The sequence below is a fragment of the Falco biarmicus genome, chromosome 1, assembly GCF_023638135.1.
Source record: "Falco biarmicus isolate bFalBia1 chromosome 1, bFalBia1.pri, whole genome shotgun sequence".
NCBI lineage: Eukaryota > Metazoa > Chordata > Aves > Falconiformes > Falconidae > Falco > Falco biarmicus.
This window is the reverse complement of record NC_079288.1, coordinates 34898045-34914610: the sequence shown is the minus strand read 5'-3', so window position 1 is coordinate 34914610 and position 16566 is coordinate 34898045. Positions and strand designations below refer to the sequence as shown.

Genomic DNA, 16566 nt, shown 5'->3' with positions numbered 1-16566 from the left:
TCCCCATGCATCACGCAGACAGGATCCCCCCAGTCCCTGTTGGGGTGGCTGTGGGGGGCTCAGCCCAACCTTGGTCCCCCTGGAAGGGACCAGCCCTGTGCTTCAGCTGCAAGGGCTCATTGAGGCTCCTGAGAAAGCCCAGACAAGCCAGGGGAGGAACCATAAATTACAGTGGCTGAACAATACCCCATTGTCAGGCACTGCCACCACCCCAGCCCGTGCTGGGGCTGTGCCCGTCCTGGGGAGGACCAGCACCAGCAGGATGCTCCGGGTCTGGGTCAGCGATGCCAGACCCTTGCTAGCCCTGTTCTGGCTCTGGCTGCAGCATGAATGTTGCATTAATCCACAGGATTAATTAAATTAAATTTATTTCCTGCTCAGCAACCCCTGTGCAACCCTGGCCCCCGCCAAGACCCCCTGGTGCTGGGTTGGGACGGCTGGCAGCGCTGGCTGGGAGCCATCGCTGGTTCTCACCCTCCAGGCTGAGGGCTCGGCTCCCTGCCACCCTTTTTTTCCTCCCATTTCAGCTGATGCAGAATGGAAAGGGGAACCCAGACCTGTTGGCAGCAGACACGGTACCTGCAGCTGTCTCTGCGGTGACAGCACAGTCCCCGCGGCGAGCAGAGGCTTGTGGCTGGCGTCTAGGTCTAACAGCTGGGTGCACCACCTTGGTGCCCATGTATCTGATCTTTTAAGTTCAGGTCAATAAAAGGCTTCAGAGTACATTTAGTTTGGGGGACAGTCAAGGAAGGCAAGTGTGTATAATAAGCCCCTGTGTGTCTGGAGGGGGAGTGGGTCACCCAAGTAGGACCTGGATGCATGGGGCCATCTCTGAAGCCACCCCCCAGTAAAAATGCAGGTGCCCTCTGCTCTTCTCCATCAACATAGCTGACCTCAAAAGCGTTACTACCCAAAGCAAACAGCCCCATTTGATGATGGTACCTGCTCACACCAGGCCAGGCTGGCTGCACCCACGTTCTGCCAATGCCACTGGCACCCAGCACCCAAATGGGAGCAATGCTCACCCCGAGCCCTGACCTGCGGTCCCACAGCATTGCCATGGGTTCACCCCAGAGCAGTGGCAGGAAGGCTAGAGCCAGCATCCTGAGGGTTTAGCTCCTCTTTCACTCTCTGCATTTATTCCTCACCTGTGAAATATTAATGGCTCGTGATTCATCAACAGCAAGAAGGCGATTAGACACATGTGCGTATTCATGTGGCTCTCCGATACACACACACGTGCGTGTATATATGCAGATATGTTTTCAGAGACACCTCTAATCCACCACTGCCATTGTTAAGGCTGTTTTGGGGATATATTGCACATTTATCCCCGTCCTGGTGCTGGCATCTCATTAGCTACAAGCTAGAAGCGAGCTCAGCATCCCTGCGCTGGGCTCAGCAGGGGCTCAGCACTGCTGCCGGCATTTCAATTAGCAGCTCCATCACTGGAGCACTGGAGCCACCAGGGCCCTGGCTGCCCAGTTACACACCAGTGCCAACCAGTTATATTCCAGACTGATGGGAGCTCTCCAGATTTACACCAGGGGAACCATCAGCAGGATTTAACCCCCTGTTTATACCATATATGCAAGAGATGGTGACACCTTGATGCAGCCAGTACCCCATTTAACCTGCAAGGGAGCCAGGGGGGTGACAAAGACCCTGGCAGGGAGAGGGCATTAAGTAGTGGCTCTTTATACCCAAATCCCGTTTCTCTCTTGTCTGGGAGATCCATGTCCCATCACAGCAGCCCCCTTCCATCCTTCCCAGGAAAATCCCCCTGGCTGACCCTCCCACAGCTCCCCTCCCGGGATGTGTCTGGTCTAATTGGTTACTGGCTCCTGCAGGCTTTGAAAGATGAAAAGCCCTCAACAGGAGAAGTGTTGAGTATTCATGGTTTATTAATGGTGAGCCATCATTATTTTACCTTTCAAGCACTCAGGCGATAGTGAGGAGGGAAGGAGAGGGGGAAAGCGACATGAACCCTCTGTGATTTTCTTCTCCATCTCCTACCATCGGGTACCGCCTGCATCAGCCCCACAAGCAAGCACTGCTGCTGCTTTCTGACGGGCTGTTTTGCAGATTTATGGTAGCCCCCCAGTAAAACAGCATGGGAGAAGCAAACAAATAAAGCAGCAGATGCGAAGAGCCTCCAGCGCTTCATCACCAGGCTCAGCTGTCCCTGTGGGGGTCCAGCTGGGGAGGAGCACTGCCCTGGCATGCACCCCACCCCAGCCCCAGCCCCTCTGCAAGCAGAGCCACGTGGAGATTTATCTGCTGCCTGCCCCATAATTTGCCCAACTCCCACGTTTTCGGCTGCTGCGGCTCCCTGTGGCTCCCATCCAAACGTTCACTGTGAATTATTGTCCCCAAAGGGCTGGGCTGCGAGCTGACACGGTGGGAGAGAGGAAAAGGGGGGTTCGGCAGTGCTGTGTTTCCCCCTGAGCATTGCTGGACCAGAGCTTGGCACCGAGATGCTCCCAGGGGTCTGATGGAGGACAGTGGTCCAGATCCAGCCACGGAAAAATACTCCCACCCCACCACTGGGATGCGGTGCCACTGTGGAGCAAGGAGAGGGCAGGGAGCAGCTGGCGGCGCAGAGCAGCACAGGGGTGCAATGGTTTTCAAAGGTTTGTGTTTGTTTTTTTTTTATTGGCATAAATAATTCATACACTGTCACCTCACCAAACACTGCACGAGAAACCACAGGAACAAATGGCTATCCATTTCTGCAGGTCACAGAGATTCGCACTCAATCAGACAGCTGAAATTATAAATACTTTCTTCAAGTGTAGAAAACGTTATAAATGTTACTGTACAAATTTACATCAGGGAGATCCATCGTGCCTTTCTCAGCAATTTTTTGTTGTTGTTGGTTTGTGGGGTGATATATTTTTTGCACCAGAATCAACTGTTCTTTTCCAGTGACGAGAGTTTTGCAACAACGACAACAAAATATATATATATATATTTATGTATATATTTATAAAAAGAAAAGGGAAAGAGGAAAAGGGAAATGAAAGTCAGCTCATTCTGCAACGGTCAGAACTAACACAGAGAAAACAAAGCAGGCCATTGAGTTCAGTTTGAAACTGTACAGGATTTAGAGCTCATTATATATGTATATATCTATATACATACATATAGAGATATGTATATATATTTATATATACCTTATGTACAAGAAAATGTAACAGCATACTTTACAGGGACCAGAAACTAAAGAAGGCTTTTGCAGGTGACCGAGCTTCTCGAAGAATCATTATTAAAAAAAAATAATATAATTAAAATTAAATAAATTAAAATAAATAAATGGTGAAGAAAGGGGGAAGGAAAGCAAAGGTGCTCAGCAGAGTGCCACCCTGGCAGGGTTGACCTGGGGCTCCCCATGGCACTTGGGGTTGCAGGCAGCACCTCATGGCACCTCCAACATAGACCCCTTCTTCTTAGCATGGACCAATCCATAGGCACCAACCCTTCCATAGCATCTAGCAAAGGCTGAGGAGCAACTCCACCTCAAAGATACTCATTTCTGCCTACCATCTGTCTTAAATCTTAATCATCTTGGCTCCTGCCATGTCAAGTATCGGATAAAAGTCATCGGGGACGGACTCTGAGCTCATCATCCCCAGGAACTGCCTGGTCATGGCTCAGCGAGGATTTGGGTAGTTTGGGGGGGTGGATAGAAGAAGCAGCAGGGCTGGGGGGATATAACTTAGCAGCCAAAGGAGGACATAGCACTTTGGGGTCATGCAGCACCACCACTTCCACCACTGGCAGTGGCTTCGCTACCCAGCGCCAAACGCAGCATTTCCCATGAGCGCTGAAACGCTGGGAAAGAAACCTTGGACAGCAGCAAAGTCAGGGACTGGGGAGCTCAGAGAAGAGCCTCAGAGGGTGACTGAAAAGATGAAGCAGCTGAGAGCAGGAGGACTGGGTCAGGAGAGCATCGCTGGGGCTGCTCCGCTGCAGGAGCCCCGGGATGTACCACAGGGCTGGGGATGGTTCCCTGCATCTCAAGCTGCTGCTCAGAACACCACCGTGCTAAAGCAGGCTCCGCTCTCACCCAGCGCATCTGGAAATAACCCCTGTCTCTCCTCTAGCTCATGCAGCTAAACTGAGCCACCGGATGGACCTTCTCGCTCCTTCGGATCTCCTATTAGAGGGCATTGTGGAGAGCTTCTCCTACATTCTCTCCCTGCTGAAGGGCTGGATATTTTTAAACTGGGGAAAAAAAAAAAAAACTCACAAAGCCAGAGTCAAAAAACAAAGAACAGCAACAACAAAAAAAAGTAAGATTTGTTGGTTTGGGTTTTTTTTTAATAATTAAGACTTTCAAAAATAAGAAAGCATGATGCAAATAACACGGCTGCATAAACAACCGTCGCTGCACTGAATGGAAGCGAAGGAGCTGCTCTTCTGAGCTAATTTATGATAAATACAGGGCAGCTATTTTTCCACCAATACTACTGTGTGACAGCTCTGCTCATGGCCTGGCTGAGATGTTACGATGAGGGAAGCAGGGAGAAAGAGGAAAGAGATGAGAGAAGAGTTGGCAAGGTTTGTTGGCTACAGGAGCACTTAGCTCCCTTCAAATGCCCAAAATCCAGGGGAGAAATGCTTGGCTGAGGCTGCTGCAGAGGGCCCTGTGCTCCTGGTAAGGACCTAATGCCATGGGGCAACCAAACCAACATGCTCATCAGTTCACTTGTTTCCTTGAGTCTTGGCCAATAAAATAGAGCAGGTGTCTGCCAACGGCTGGGGAGACCCCATGGGGGGATTATGTCAAGGTGAGACCTTCTAGGCAAGCAGGGGGCTTGGGGCACAGAGAATAAACCCACAGAAAGTCTTTCAAGATGGACGTTGTATCTTCCACCATAAATCCACAAGTCTATCAGGCTACAGCATTTTGCCACCCCCAGTGCTGAGTATCACCTCCTTCATCCTTCCAACACGTTTTACTTGCTACTGCTCGCCTAGGAAGTTCACACCTACACAGAAACTAAAACCACCGAGCGAGAAGGACACCACCTTTCTACAGCAATGACTCTCTCTGAACGTGGTTTGGGGACCGGTGAGTTCACAGTGAGACGCCCCTGTGCCCCTCCAGCAGCAGAGACCACTGGTGATGGGGCTGTGCTCCCCCCAACAGACCCCAGGACCACGACAGGTGAAGGCATTGGTGAAAACTCAGGGAGACTCTGAGGCTTAGTGCAACATTTATGGCACACGTGCTCACGCACAGAGGATGGAGAGGGTATGAGACAGCAGGGAAGGGTTGGGATGGGGAGGATGGGCAGCAGAGGACATCACTGCTGCAGCCCAGGGTGGGATGAAGAAGATGGGGGGGTTGTTCACGAGGGAAGAAGTGGAATGTGGAGGAGGCAGAAGGTGAACAGCCATGGAACATCCTTCATCATCACTGGGATGAGGTGATGCTCAGCCACCTACACTGAGCTCTGCAGCATGAGGCCATGGGGACCACAAACTGGCCCTGCTGCCTGGTGCGGGGGGCAATTAGCACAAACGAGGGCTCACCCTGCTCTCTCTTGCTCATCCCACTTGGCCTCAGCATCAAAGGCAGAAGCAGGTGATCCTGCCTCATCCCAACTTCATGCAAAACATCTGAGAGTGAGATGCAACTACATGGCACAGCAAATGTCCTGAAAGCATCAGCAGAAGACTCATCCAGACCGACCCTCTGCCAGCATGCTTGGAGGCTGGATTCACCGCCCTTGCTCCTGCCCACCTCAGATTTTTATACATATGCACTTGTGCAAATTTTAAGACATAAAAGCACCTTCATACACGCCCCCATGATTAAAGTAACATCTCTTGCTAGCTGCAATTACGTTTCTAATCTTCATTTACTTATGTTAAAGAGGTTCAAATGCTGGCAAGGGGGAGTTAGAGGAGCAGCAAACAAACCAGGGCTGGTTAGTTTGCAGAGCCTCATCATGTCTCCAAATTAAGCTAACTTAGACTACAATTGAATTATTCAGGATGGTTCCTGTCAAGCAATTATGCTCAATAAGGGCCTGAAAACGCAATTTGCTATCATCCCTCGCTTGACAGCTCATCTAATGGGCTCGAGGGCCCATCCGAGATGATGGGGAGAGGGAAATACCGGCACACGGTATTCAGATGGCAACACCAGCTCCCAGATGCTGCCCAAAGAGCATCTCTTCGGGGAGGTCCGGGGTTTGGCTGATGGAAGATGAATATGCAGGGGAAAACAGTCCTGGGCATGGCTGTTTGTTCAGCCAAGATGTCCATGGCTCCCTGCGTGGGGCTGGGGAGGGAGATGCTCTGTACAACCAGAGCTTGTCCACATCCCCGGCTCCGGCAACGAGCCTGAGGAAGGCAACGGGAGAGGGGAAGGACCCCAGTCCCAGCTGCTCCGCTCTGCCCGGCCCCAGAGCACCCCCAAACCCAGGGCTTTGGCAATGCCTTCAGGAATGAAGAACGAAGCCAAAAGCAAAGCAGCAGTGGGGAGAGCGAGAAGGAAAGGCTCGCTGATTAGATATGTGCTGGGGCAAACAGCTAAATTAACAGGAATGTGGAGAAGCAACCTGCTGAGAGGGAGACCTGGAGGGCAGAAATGTAAGTGGGCATGGCCAGGAGGTAAAGAAGCCACTTGTGAAAGGTCACGGCTGCCCATGAAGGGGTTGCAGAGGCGAGGGGGAGCAGGACTCCTCCAGCTCCGGCTCTGCAGATGCATTTTCCCGCAGGGGGTAGCTAATAGCAGCGGCACTCCCTGGCCCCCGCAGGCTCCAGCGCTAAACTCATGAATCAGCAACATTTCCCCCTTTTTTCATTTAAAAAATAAATAAATAGATAAAGGAAATTAAATAAACTCATTGAGAACCAAGAAGCAACCCCTCCCCATCCGAGCGTCATGAGCATTGACCATGCTGGTTGGGATCAGAGGAGCCCTGGGGGTTAAATTGAAGCCATCTGCCTCATGGGTTCCCCCTGCTCGGAGGGGAATCGGCCCCAGACCTGACTCCATGTGCACGGGGAGCTGCCCGCCGTCCCCATCCCACCGCAGCCGGGCGTCCCTGGCGCTCTGCCACCAGCTTGGCTCCTCCAGCCCTTGCAGAGAGGATGAAACGCTGCGGGGGAAGAGGCTCATTCCCATTCCGCTGTTGGCCCGTGGCACCCGCTGCTCCTCTGTAGCACAGGGTGGGAAGCGGAGAGGAAGAGGAGAACCGCAGGGGGAGGAAGGCACCATCCCTTAACTCCTCCCGTCACAGCCTGGAAGGGACACAACACAGCAGAGTCAGCACTGGGCACTTTGTCCCAGGGCACCACGGGTTTTTGCGGGGCAGGTGGTTGCAAAAAAGCCTCCCCAAGTGGGTTTGCCACAGAGCTGCCCCGGAATACAGTGGCACTGTGGGAAGCAGTGCACTTCTGCACCTCCCCGCCAGCCCAGCCTGGGTTTTGCTGGTGCAGGCAAGTCTCAGATTTAGTATCATCTAGAGGGGAAAAGGCTTGTTGGGTACCACACACCTCAGCCCCATCCCCGTGCATCCAGGCTCTCCCAGCAGCAGGAACCCCGAGTGCAGGTATGGCAGAGCCCCCGGGTACCGCAGCCGGCTCATCCCTGTGCACAGCTGGGATCTGTGGGTGAGCCAGGACCCCACGGGGAAGCCAGGACCTAACATGGGAACAGTGGCCAGAGCCGAGTCCCTCAGGAAGGAGGCAGCTCAGACGGAAAGCGAGAGCTGAGCTGAAGAATCCTCCCTCCCCTCGCACTTAGCAAAAGATGGGGCCGGTAATTAAGAGGAAGCTGCCGGCCAGCCACAGCCTAGGGCAGGCAGAGCATGGCTCTGACTGCAAAAACCTTCCCAAACCCAACCAAGCAATTATACAGCCACCTGCTTTGGGGTTCGTCAACCTTCAGCTTTCCTTGCCTGGCTGCAGAAGCCACCCTGGTGCCTGCTCGGAGCACGGACTGGTAATTAACTTCCCTCCTGATTATTGGCTTATGTTCCAGGTGATTTGGGGGCCATCTGACCGCTGGCTTTGTGCTGGTCCCAGGAGCCCCTCATCAGCCCTGAGCACACGGGGATGGGAGGTGGCACAAGGGACACTCCAGCGGCTTTCGCTGTGCCCGTAACCTTGGGGCCGCCCACACTTGTCACACAGATAAGGAAGCAAGGAGGTTTGTTATCAGATACAGCAGAAGAAATCTGCATCTCCAACCCTCAGTGAGGTCCAAAAAAGATGCTTGAAGTAGTCAAAATTGCCCTCACTTCTCTCCCTTAGCTCACCTCTGCCGCCCTCCCTCCCTGCCCATTTCCAGCCTCCACAGTCTGGGCATGCACACCAGGAGAAGGAAAAATCCCCCCATGAATGCAACCCCTGCATGGATTAGGCTTTTGATCCTATTTGTCATAATACGATGAATTCAAGGGAAGAAAATGAGTCTCTAAGTGATACTTCTGGGTTTTGCCTGCTGTTACCAACAGGCCAGATCCTGAAACCTGACTGGGGACCCATTTATGCTGTGTTTGCTGAAGCAGAGAGATGTGACTAAGCCAAAGCAATGAAACGGAGCAGGACTTGGCCACGAGCTGTCTGTGGGAGAAGAGACGATGTTCTTTTCCCAGCGCTGGAAGCTGCGATGGCTGCCACAGGCTGCAGGTCTGGGGAGGGACCCCAGGCAGGATATCCCCCCACCAGTTAAATCTGGGCAAAAGAAGGAAAAACCACCTTCCCAGGAGGGAAACCACTTTGAGAGGGGTGCAGAAGCTGGCACTGGAGCCCTGGCCGATGTCCCCAAAGCAGATATCCCTGAAACAGATGTCCTGGCCCCAGCCTGCCCCTGGACCTACCCTGCTTCCTCCTCCCAGCGATGATGGAGCACTTCGCTAAGCTCCTCCTGATCGTCTCCAACTACTTTCCCAGGCTTTTTCAGCCCAATAAGAACAGCCAGCACTGCAGTGACAGCTGGCATGGGCACAGCACTCTATGACCACCCTTTCTACCCATGCTTGCCCCCCCCCCCCCACGGCACCTATATACACACAGCTTGTCCCCATGCCCCCCGCCAATGCTACCCAGTCAGCTGTGACAGTGGCGTGCTGAGGGGTGCAGGCAGAGCTTCCAGCCACCACAGGGAAAACCAGGCAAGGGCAGGGACTTACTCTGCTGACTTCCAGAAGTGCCCAGGATGGGAAAGGCGACGGTTGCGCTTTGGCAGTTTCTCCAGCATGTCCATGAGCTTGGTGAAGGTGGGTCTCTCCTCTTGCTCATAGGCCCAGCAGAAGAGGAGGATGTCCTGCAGCCACACAGGACAAGTGCGTGAGCAGAGCCAGTCCCTCTCCCACCATGATCTCCGCACCTAATGTCCTCCCAGCAAGGACCCCACCTCCATCACTGCATCCTTCTGAAGTGCCAGGGCAGAGGGAATGTGTCCACCCCCGTAAGGACCGTATCTCCATCACCGCATCCCTGCAAAGGGCTGGCATGGAAGGAACAGGCAAACTGTTCTTGTGCCACCAGCAGCTAGACTGAGTCCCACTGGCTGGAGAGGAAGGAACCCCTCGCTTTTTTGCTGGCAGATCCTGGGCAGCACAGAGAGTTTTTCAAAGGGACCCCCCCCCCAGGGCATGCACCAGTGGGGCACGTTCCCCCTCCATGCACACACACACATACACGCGGGGCTCCAGCACCTGCTCCACACCACCTACCGAGATCTCCTTGCCCATCCCGATCTGGCTGAGGTTGGGCTTCATCCCTCTTCCCACCTGCCAGATTATTGCCTCCGCTGGCTGTGTCTTGAAGGGCCATTCCCGCGCATGCAGCTCATACCAGATCGTGCTGTTGGGAGACAGCAGGGATTAGAGTTGGGAGGAGCTGGGAGGCATCGCACAGGGGTACGGCTGCTCATTGCACCCACACCCACTGCCTCTCCCTGCTCTAAAAATCATCCACATCCAGGAGGTGCTTCATCCCAGATATGACACCAGAGATGCTCAGCCCTCATTACAGAGACATCACCTCTCCCATTTTCCAGAGGAAGTAACTGAGGCTGTCAATTTGATTGACAGCCTGCTGCAGCCCCTGATTTACACCAGGGGAGAATATGGCCCATGGGCAGGAGGACAGAAGCTGATGGATGCACAGGCAGAGGCATGTGCAGAATAATGGGCAGAGCTGCCAGCCAGCCTGTTACATCAAGTGGGAATCTCCCACTAGGATGCAATAGCACCTTGCCCCGCTGCCCGCCGAGTAGCTTAATAGATGATGCGGGGGGTAAATACATGGTCCAGCCGCCGGGCTGGCATTTCTAACTCTGCCACCTGCTCCAGCTGCTTGGGGCAGCAAGCACCAGGGAAGAATGAACCTGAAAATTCACTTTTGCTCTGACTTTTTCCTTTTTCTTTTGGAAAAAGCACTCCAAACCACAAAAAGCCATCCAAGCCATGGCATGAACCATCCCTGGCACCCTCACCAGGTGATGGCACATGAGAACCCCCAGCCATCTGCCACTGCACTGCTCTGATCACTAAGCCAAGCCCTCCTTTCCATGAGGACTTCCAAATCCAAGGGAATATCCCAAAACAACGGTATCTCTGGCTGAGCTGGCAGGCATCCCCGTGGTCCTCCACCCCCGCTACCACCTGGGACTTTTCCACCCTTGTTTTCCAGCACTCGGAGGCTGGATAAGCCCCTACTCCCACAGTGCTGGCCCTGATTTCCAAGGCAAATTCCCTGGACTTACTTTTCCCTTCAAGGGATGCCATCACAGCCAGTTAAAGCAGCAAGAAACAGAGTTAAAACAGCATCTGGGTGGAAAAATCTGGGGGAGGGAGTCTGATAAATGAAAGAACACTCTTGGATGGGGGGCTCCCTGATTTTTGAAAAATATGCATACAGTTTGACTATCGATCTCAAAAAATGTGAATAATGTGAGATGCCCATTGGTGCTGTAGGCACAGAGGAACGGGGAGGCTGGAGAGAGACAGGTCCTGGTGGCACAGGACAAGATGTTCAGGCATCAGCCAGGATTTTTAAAGTGCCTGAATGCATCCGATGCAGTTAAATTCAGATTTCTAGTTGGGAGTTTGAGGCTTAAGTTTTCACCTTCATGTGATGCATCCCAAATATCTGGACTGTGTTTCCTGGGGTACAGATGGTGCTATGGAGAGTGATCTGCTGCTCCATCTCCCTTTGCAGAAGACCACACATCTAACATTAATTGTTGCCACAATCTTGCAGACTTTGTCGAGCGCGTGCCGTCAGCCTCAGCACCCTGCTCTGCGCCGCCTTCACCCACGCTTTAATTTAAAATTTCTGTCTTCTTTAAAAGATCTTTTCCTCTCGCTGTTGCTGATCCCCAAATCCCTAGAGGGAAATGGCGATGGCAATAACCCTCCGGATCAGCTGTGAGCCTCCCGGGCTCAGCGGAGGGCAGCAGAAACAAGAAAGACAAAAAATGTGGGAAAATCTTTTAATCTTTTAAGGAAACTCATGCTTTACATAAGGGCAGAGCTCACACTCAAAGAAAGGAGGAAAAACTAAGTCTAAGTAACTGACTCTCACTTAGTTCGATATGATCCCTTAATTACTTCTTTATTCTTGTGCTAAAGATATACCTCAGGGAGGGAGGAAAAAAAAAGCCAGACCCTTTCAGCTGTAATTACTGTGGTTTTGATGGAAATATCGCCTCCCATAACAGCCCCATGCACACTAATCCCCGCAGCCTTTAAGGTATCCACAAGAAAATTAATCCTCTGGGTAAAGCCCCCAGCCCTATGTCCACCTCGAGAAAGGTTTTACCAGGGCAATTGGGCTCCTGCCGTAAGGGAGGCTTGCTTTCAGATAAGCGGCAGGAGTGATGAGCCAGTTCGCTGAAGGAGACTCATCAGTTCTCCTCTTCTTGACCTTTAGGCATCTCATCTCCCCAGCAGCCCCAGCTCACAGCAGCAGCTACTGCTGCCAACCCCTCTGCAGCTGGCTGGTGGAGAGAATCAGGGTGTCTGGGGGCTCCCCAGCCTGTGTCCCCAACCTTCTGCATCCCTAGCTGACATCCCAGTGGTACCCACCCCAAGAGGATGCAGGGGAGACATCACACCAGGCTGGCGTCCCCATGATGCTCCAGATCCCATTGCCCAGAGCCACCCTGCTCCATAGCCACAACAGGGGATTTGGTGTTTTGGGAGGGAGTTAACACAAAATTTCTCAAACAGAAAGGTGCTCTGCGCCCAGCGATGGGGATTCCCACATGAAGCATCCCCTTGGTGTTGCAGCAAGCAAACCGTGTCCCCTTCCCCTCCCGGCTGCACATAGCAGCTCACAGCTGGCACAACTGTGCTGGTTCACTGCAGCCTGCCCACCTGCCCTGCCGCAGGGACTCACCCCAGCGCAAAGACATCCGAGTGCTTGGAGAAGGGCAGCTTGTCCTCCTCGGTGTCCGGCGAGAGCTGGCGGATGATCTCGGGGGCAAGGTGGCACAACCAGCCATTCTGGATGCGCAGCTTGTTCTCCCGTCTGCCGAAACACGGAGCCAAAGCCATGGGTACCACAGGAGGAACATCACCACCGTGCCACCAGCGAGTAGCCCCCCAGCTCTCCCACCCTCTCCCCAGGGCATTTATGCCTGGTTTTCCCCACAGCATCCTTGCAATGTCAGGTTTTAACCCTGTTCTGAGAAATGCCAGCATGGTGGCTTCACACTCATCCCTGCCAGGTGGCAGGGCTCAGTTTGGGCACAGGGTGGGCAAGGGGCAGCTTCAGCTCTGCTAGGCTGCTAATGGGGATGCAGGGTCTGCCAGGGCCCTCACTGTGACCAAAACTCTTTTAAAAGAGCAGGGACAACAGGTTACCTGGGGCAAATCCCGCCAGCACTGACATCTCGTCTGGCCCCGCTGTAGTTTGAGCAAAAGGTTGGACTGGTGACCTCTAATGGCCTAGAAATCAGTGTTTTCAGGTGTTTGGTCCCCAAACAGCCCCTCCAGCCCACCTTCATGTCCAGACCTCCAATGTCATCACCCACGGGCGCAGCCTGGCTTCGTTACCATCACCAGCCTCTCTCAGCTAATCTCAGCCATCTGTCTTCTACCTCCTCAAGGCCCCCCTGCTCGGTACAAATACATTAGGCTCCTTTGGCCAACAGCTGAGGATGACATGGGTTGCTTCTTCATCCTTTATATCCTCCAGCAGGCACCTAGGGTGCCCAACTGGCTTAAAAAGGGTGCCCAGGTAGGGAAATGGGCAGGGACCACTGGTGGTGGTAGCACATTAAGCAGCTCAATCGTGTGTCTGAGACCAAATTTGGGAGCACAATTTTGCAGGAGGTAACAAAAACTGTCACATGCCCCATTGGAATAGAGAAGGAAGTGCCCACTGACTTGTCCCAAGGAATTTCTCCCTGTTTTTGCTTGATGCCCTCCCAAATATGGTGATGCTCAGGAGTAAGGGATAGCAGGGGGGTCATCTCTCCTCCTGAACTTCAGCCTGGGGCCAAAATCCCAGAGCCCATGTCCCAGGGGACACTACCCAGGCATGGGCATGTCCATCCACCCCCGAGGCAGGATGACAAACTCCCACCACAAATGCTGACTGCTTGGCTGGCTTTCCCCCACCATGGCTGTGTGCACATAATGTGCACAATCCCAAGGTGACACAGTCCAGATTCTCCCAGGCACAAAGCCACCCCTGTGCCCAGCATCACCCCTGGGTCTGGCAGTGACCAAAAGAGTAACCCCCTCCCCTAGGGAAGGACACTGCTGGTCCAGGGAATCACTGATTAAGCCTCCATGCCCTCTCTAGGGTCTCCATGGCCCCTCTTCATCCTGCTGCGCTGGAGCTGTCACCGCAATCAGCAGCTCCAGCAAGGCACAGACCCTCCGGCCCCAGGAGCCGCAGGCAAGAGCACTTTGGCACAGGGGGGAGGCTTTCAGCTCCCCAGCCAGCTCCCGCCACCATCCTCCAGCCCTGTGCAGCTCTTAATTACAAGCCGTCGTTAAGCACCAGAGCAATTAGAAAAGATGTGGAGAAGCTCACTAGTCCTTCCCTGTGTCTATGTTCTCTGCCTCTGGGCAGGCAGTGGGGAGCGGGATGCAGTGGGCAGCACTCGGATGTGTTCCACCACCCAGGATTGCACGTAGGGCTTTCTATTCTTGTTCACTCAAGTCATCCAGTGCTGTGATCTCCCATGAGCAGCATTCAGGCTCACCTCGGGATGCTCCAGGGACCAGATCTGGCTCCACAGCTGTGGTACAAGCCCAGCCTCAGCCCTTTGCAAAGCTCACGTATGCCCAAGCACGCAGCTACAGGCTTACAAGCTTCCAGCAACGAAGGCTGAGCTTTAATACACTCCCAAACGTGGCTCAATTACAGCAAAATGGTTTCATGACAAAAATTTGCCTGACTTCATAACCAACCTGGCTAATTCCACTAGCAGAAAGCAGCACAACCAGCCAAGCATCTTCTAAACCCACTGAAGGACAAGCCAGCCCCAAGGCAAAAGCAAGGGCAGAAAAGCTCTTCAGATGACTCAAGACACACCTCATGCTCCTCCTAATTACAGAGCAGCCCTATCAAGCCCAACAACGTTTAAATAAAGGAAAAATAAATCTGATTTCACCAGGATAAGACACTGGATTAGGAAGTCTCTGCAGAAAGTATTTTAGTTGCAATATCTGTCTTGTTTTTCAGCAGCACAAGCGTGTCACAGCATGGATGGACGCTACAAAGTCCTTGTGGTGGATGCTTTCATGAACTGAAGGTGAGCCTGGTCTAGGAGGACAAGGAAGATTTTTAAGCCATTTCTTTTTTTAACCCTAGTGAAAACAGGCCAGTTTATAGTTCTCATTCACATCTGAAGTAACATCACTGTCCTTAGCTCAGCCTGCAAAAATTTGCTCCCTTCTCCATACATGCTTGTCCATGCAAGCCTCTGAGGACCCAAACCTGTTCTTTATTATTCTTCTTTATCTGGGAGAAACCAGAACCGGCAAAAAAACACCCTGAAAAGGGAAATCAGACCTGCAGACACTTGCTGCTTCAAAATTCATCGTGACTGATGAGTGTGGATCCCCAAAGCCACCTTCACCAGCAGAAGACGTGTGCCACCAGTAGTCCAGGGCAGCCACGCTGAAAGCTTCTTGGGACAGAAATTTCCCCATATTTCTACCAAAACACTGCTCGTTTCTGTCCAGTCTTACATTTCTGACCATCCTTCCTCTCCTGAGTAATCTCCTGGACTTTACCCACCATGTGCCATCCCGATCTTGTGCAGAGATGGCCACGCATTGGTCCATCCCATTGGATGCCCCATCTCCGCAGGGTCTTGGCTTTCAATTTTATCTCCAGAGCATCTCTGACCTTCTAGCAAAGGCCCCTGGCAAACTTTGGCCCTTTTGCCCAAATCCTTTTATTACTGCTGGAATGAGCTGCAGCTTCATCCTGGCAGGACCTAAGCCCCAAACCCCCTGCCCAGCTGCTACACCAGAGCCAAAATCCACTTCTCCACTGCAGGGAGAGCAGCAGCACTGCTGGATTTCTTGGGCTTCCTAAGCTTTTGGCCAAGTTTGTGCTAAAAGCAGATGATATTTATACAGGCAGAATGGAAAGGCTGGCTCCCCATCTCACCATGAGAGGCATGGGATGGAGAAGTGGCTGTTGCCTTTTCCTCTAACCATTTGACCTCATCACATGGGAACTAGACCAAAAAAAATATATAATTTCCAAGGTGCACTTGATCTCCTGATCACCTTCACCATAAAGTGATGACTTGCCACAACAACCTCTCCAGTGACAAACCCCACCATGTGGGGTGATGGAGACCGAAAGGACCAGAAGGCAGGTAACATGCTGCTGGAGGAAACCTGCCTCAGCTGCTGGTGCCGATAATGCCGCGCTTGACCTGTGCTGTTTCTAACACAAAGGGTTCAGTGAAAAATCACTCTCCCACTGGGAAAAGTCAGCAATGCTCTTTTTTTTTTTTTAGTTTTAGCAAGAAAGGAGAATATAACCTTTGTTCTTTTTTCCCCTCTGCTGTTTTCTTTTCCCCCCCATCTTTGTTTTCCTTCCTTTCCACTGCTGCTGAGACAATTTGCCCTACCATGTCTACAGCTCGAAAACCTCCCAAAGCACCGGGGGAAAAAAACCCAAAAAAACATTTAATAAGCAACATTTACCAAATGGGCTTGATTCTAAGTCCAAAGAGACCAAAAATGTCATAATGCTGTAAATGTCCCAAGCCTGGCTCTCATTTTCTCTGCGTCTTGCTCCATGCCCTGGCTCAGTGCAGATACCACGGCCAGATGTCTGCAGCACCTGAAAGGTCACTGGAGCGGCCAGGGGACAGCCCCAGGGATGGCACCGTGTGACCCGGGCTGCCGCTCTGGCTGCACCGCTTGTCAGCCCAGAGGCAGGAGGTGAAGCAGATGCTGGGGGATTATAACGATAGTGTTAGGGAAAGGCCAAGGAACAAACTGGCTTTGCTGGCCCTGGTGAAACAGAGCCCAAGGAGCATCTCCTGCACAGCTGCAGGGTGGTTTGGCCATGGAAATGATGCATCCTGTGGGAAGAGGTTGGGTCCAAGAA

The 16566-nt window shown here is 52.6% G+C and overlaps 1 protein-coding gene across 2 annotated transcripts in view; it reads right to left on the bottom strand.

Moving 5' to 3' along the window:
• Positions 1-2445: 2445 nt before the first annotated feature.
• The window catches only part of KSR2 (kinase suppressor of ras 2), an 87409-nt gene continuing 73288 nt past the window's right edge, over positions 2446-16566 (bottom strand). The window contains exons 18-21 of one of the 2 annotated variants that reach the window (XM_056326477.1): positions 12373-12504; positions 9702-9831; positions 9156-9289; positions 2446-7260 (exon numbers count right to left, since the gene is read on the bottom strand). In XM_056326477.1, coding sequence (XP_056182452.1) covers positions 7254-7260; positions 9156-9289; positions 9702-9831; positions 12373-12504 — 403 coding nt within the window. In that variant the 3' untranslated portion in view covers positions 2446-7253. Of the gene's footprint in view, positions 7261-9151; positions 9290-9701; positions 9832-12372; positions 12505-16566 lie in introns of those variants that run through there. The other variant, XM_056326478.1, reaches the window with a different exon arrangement.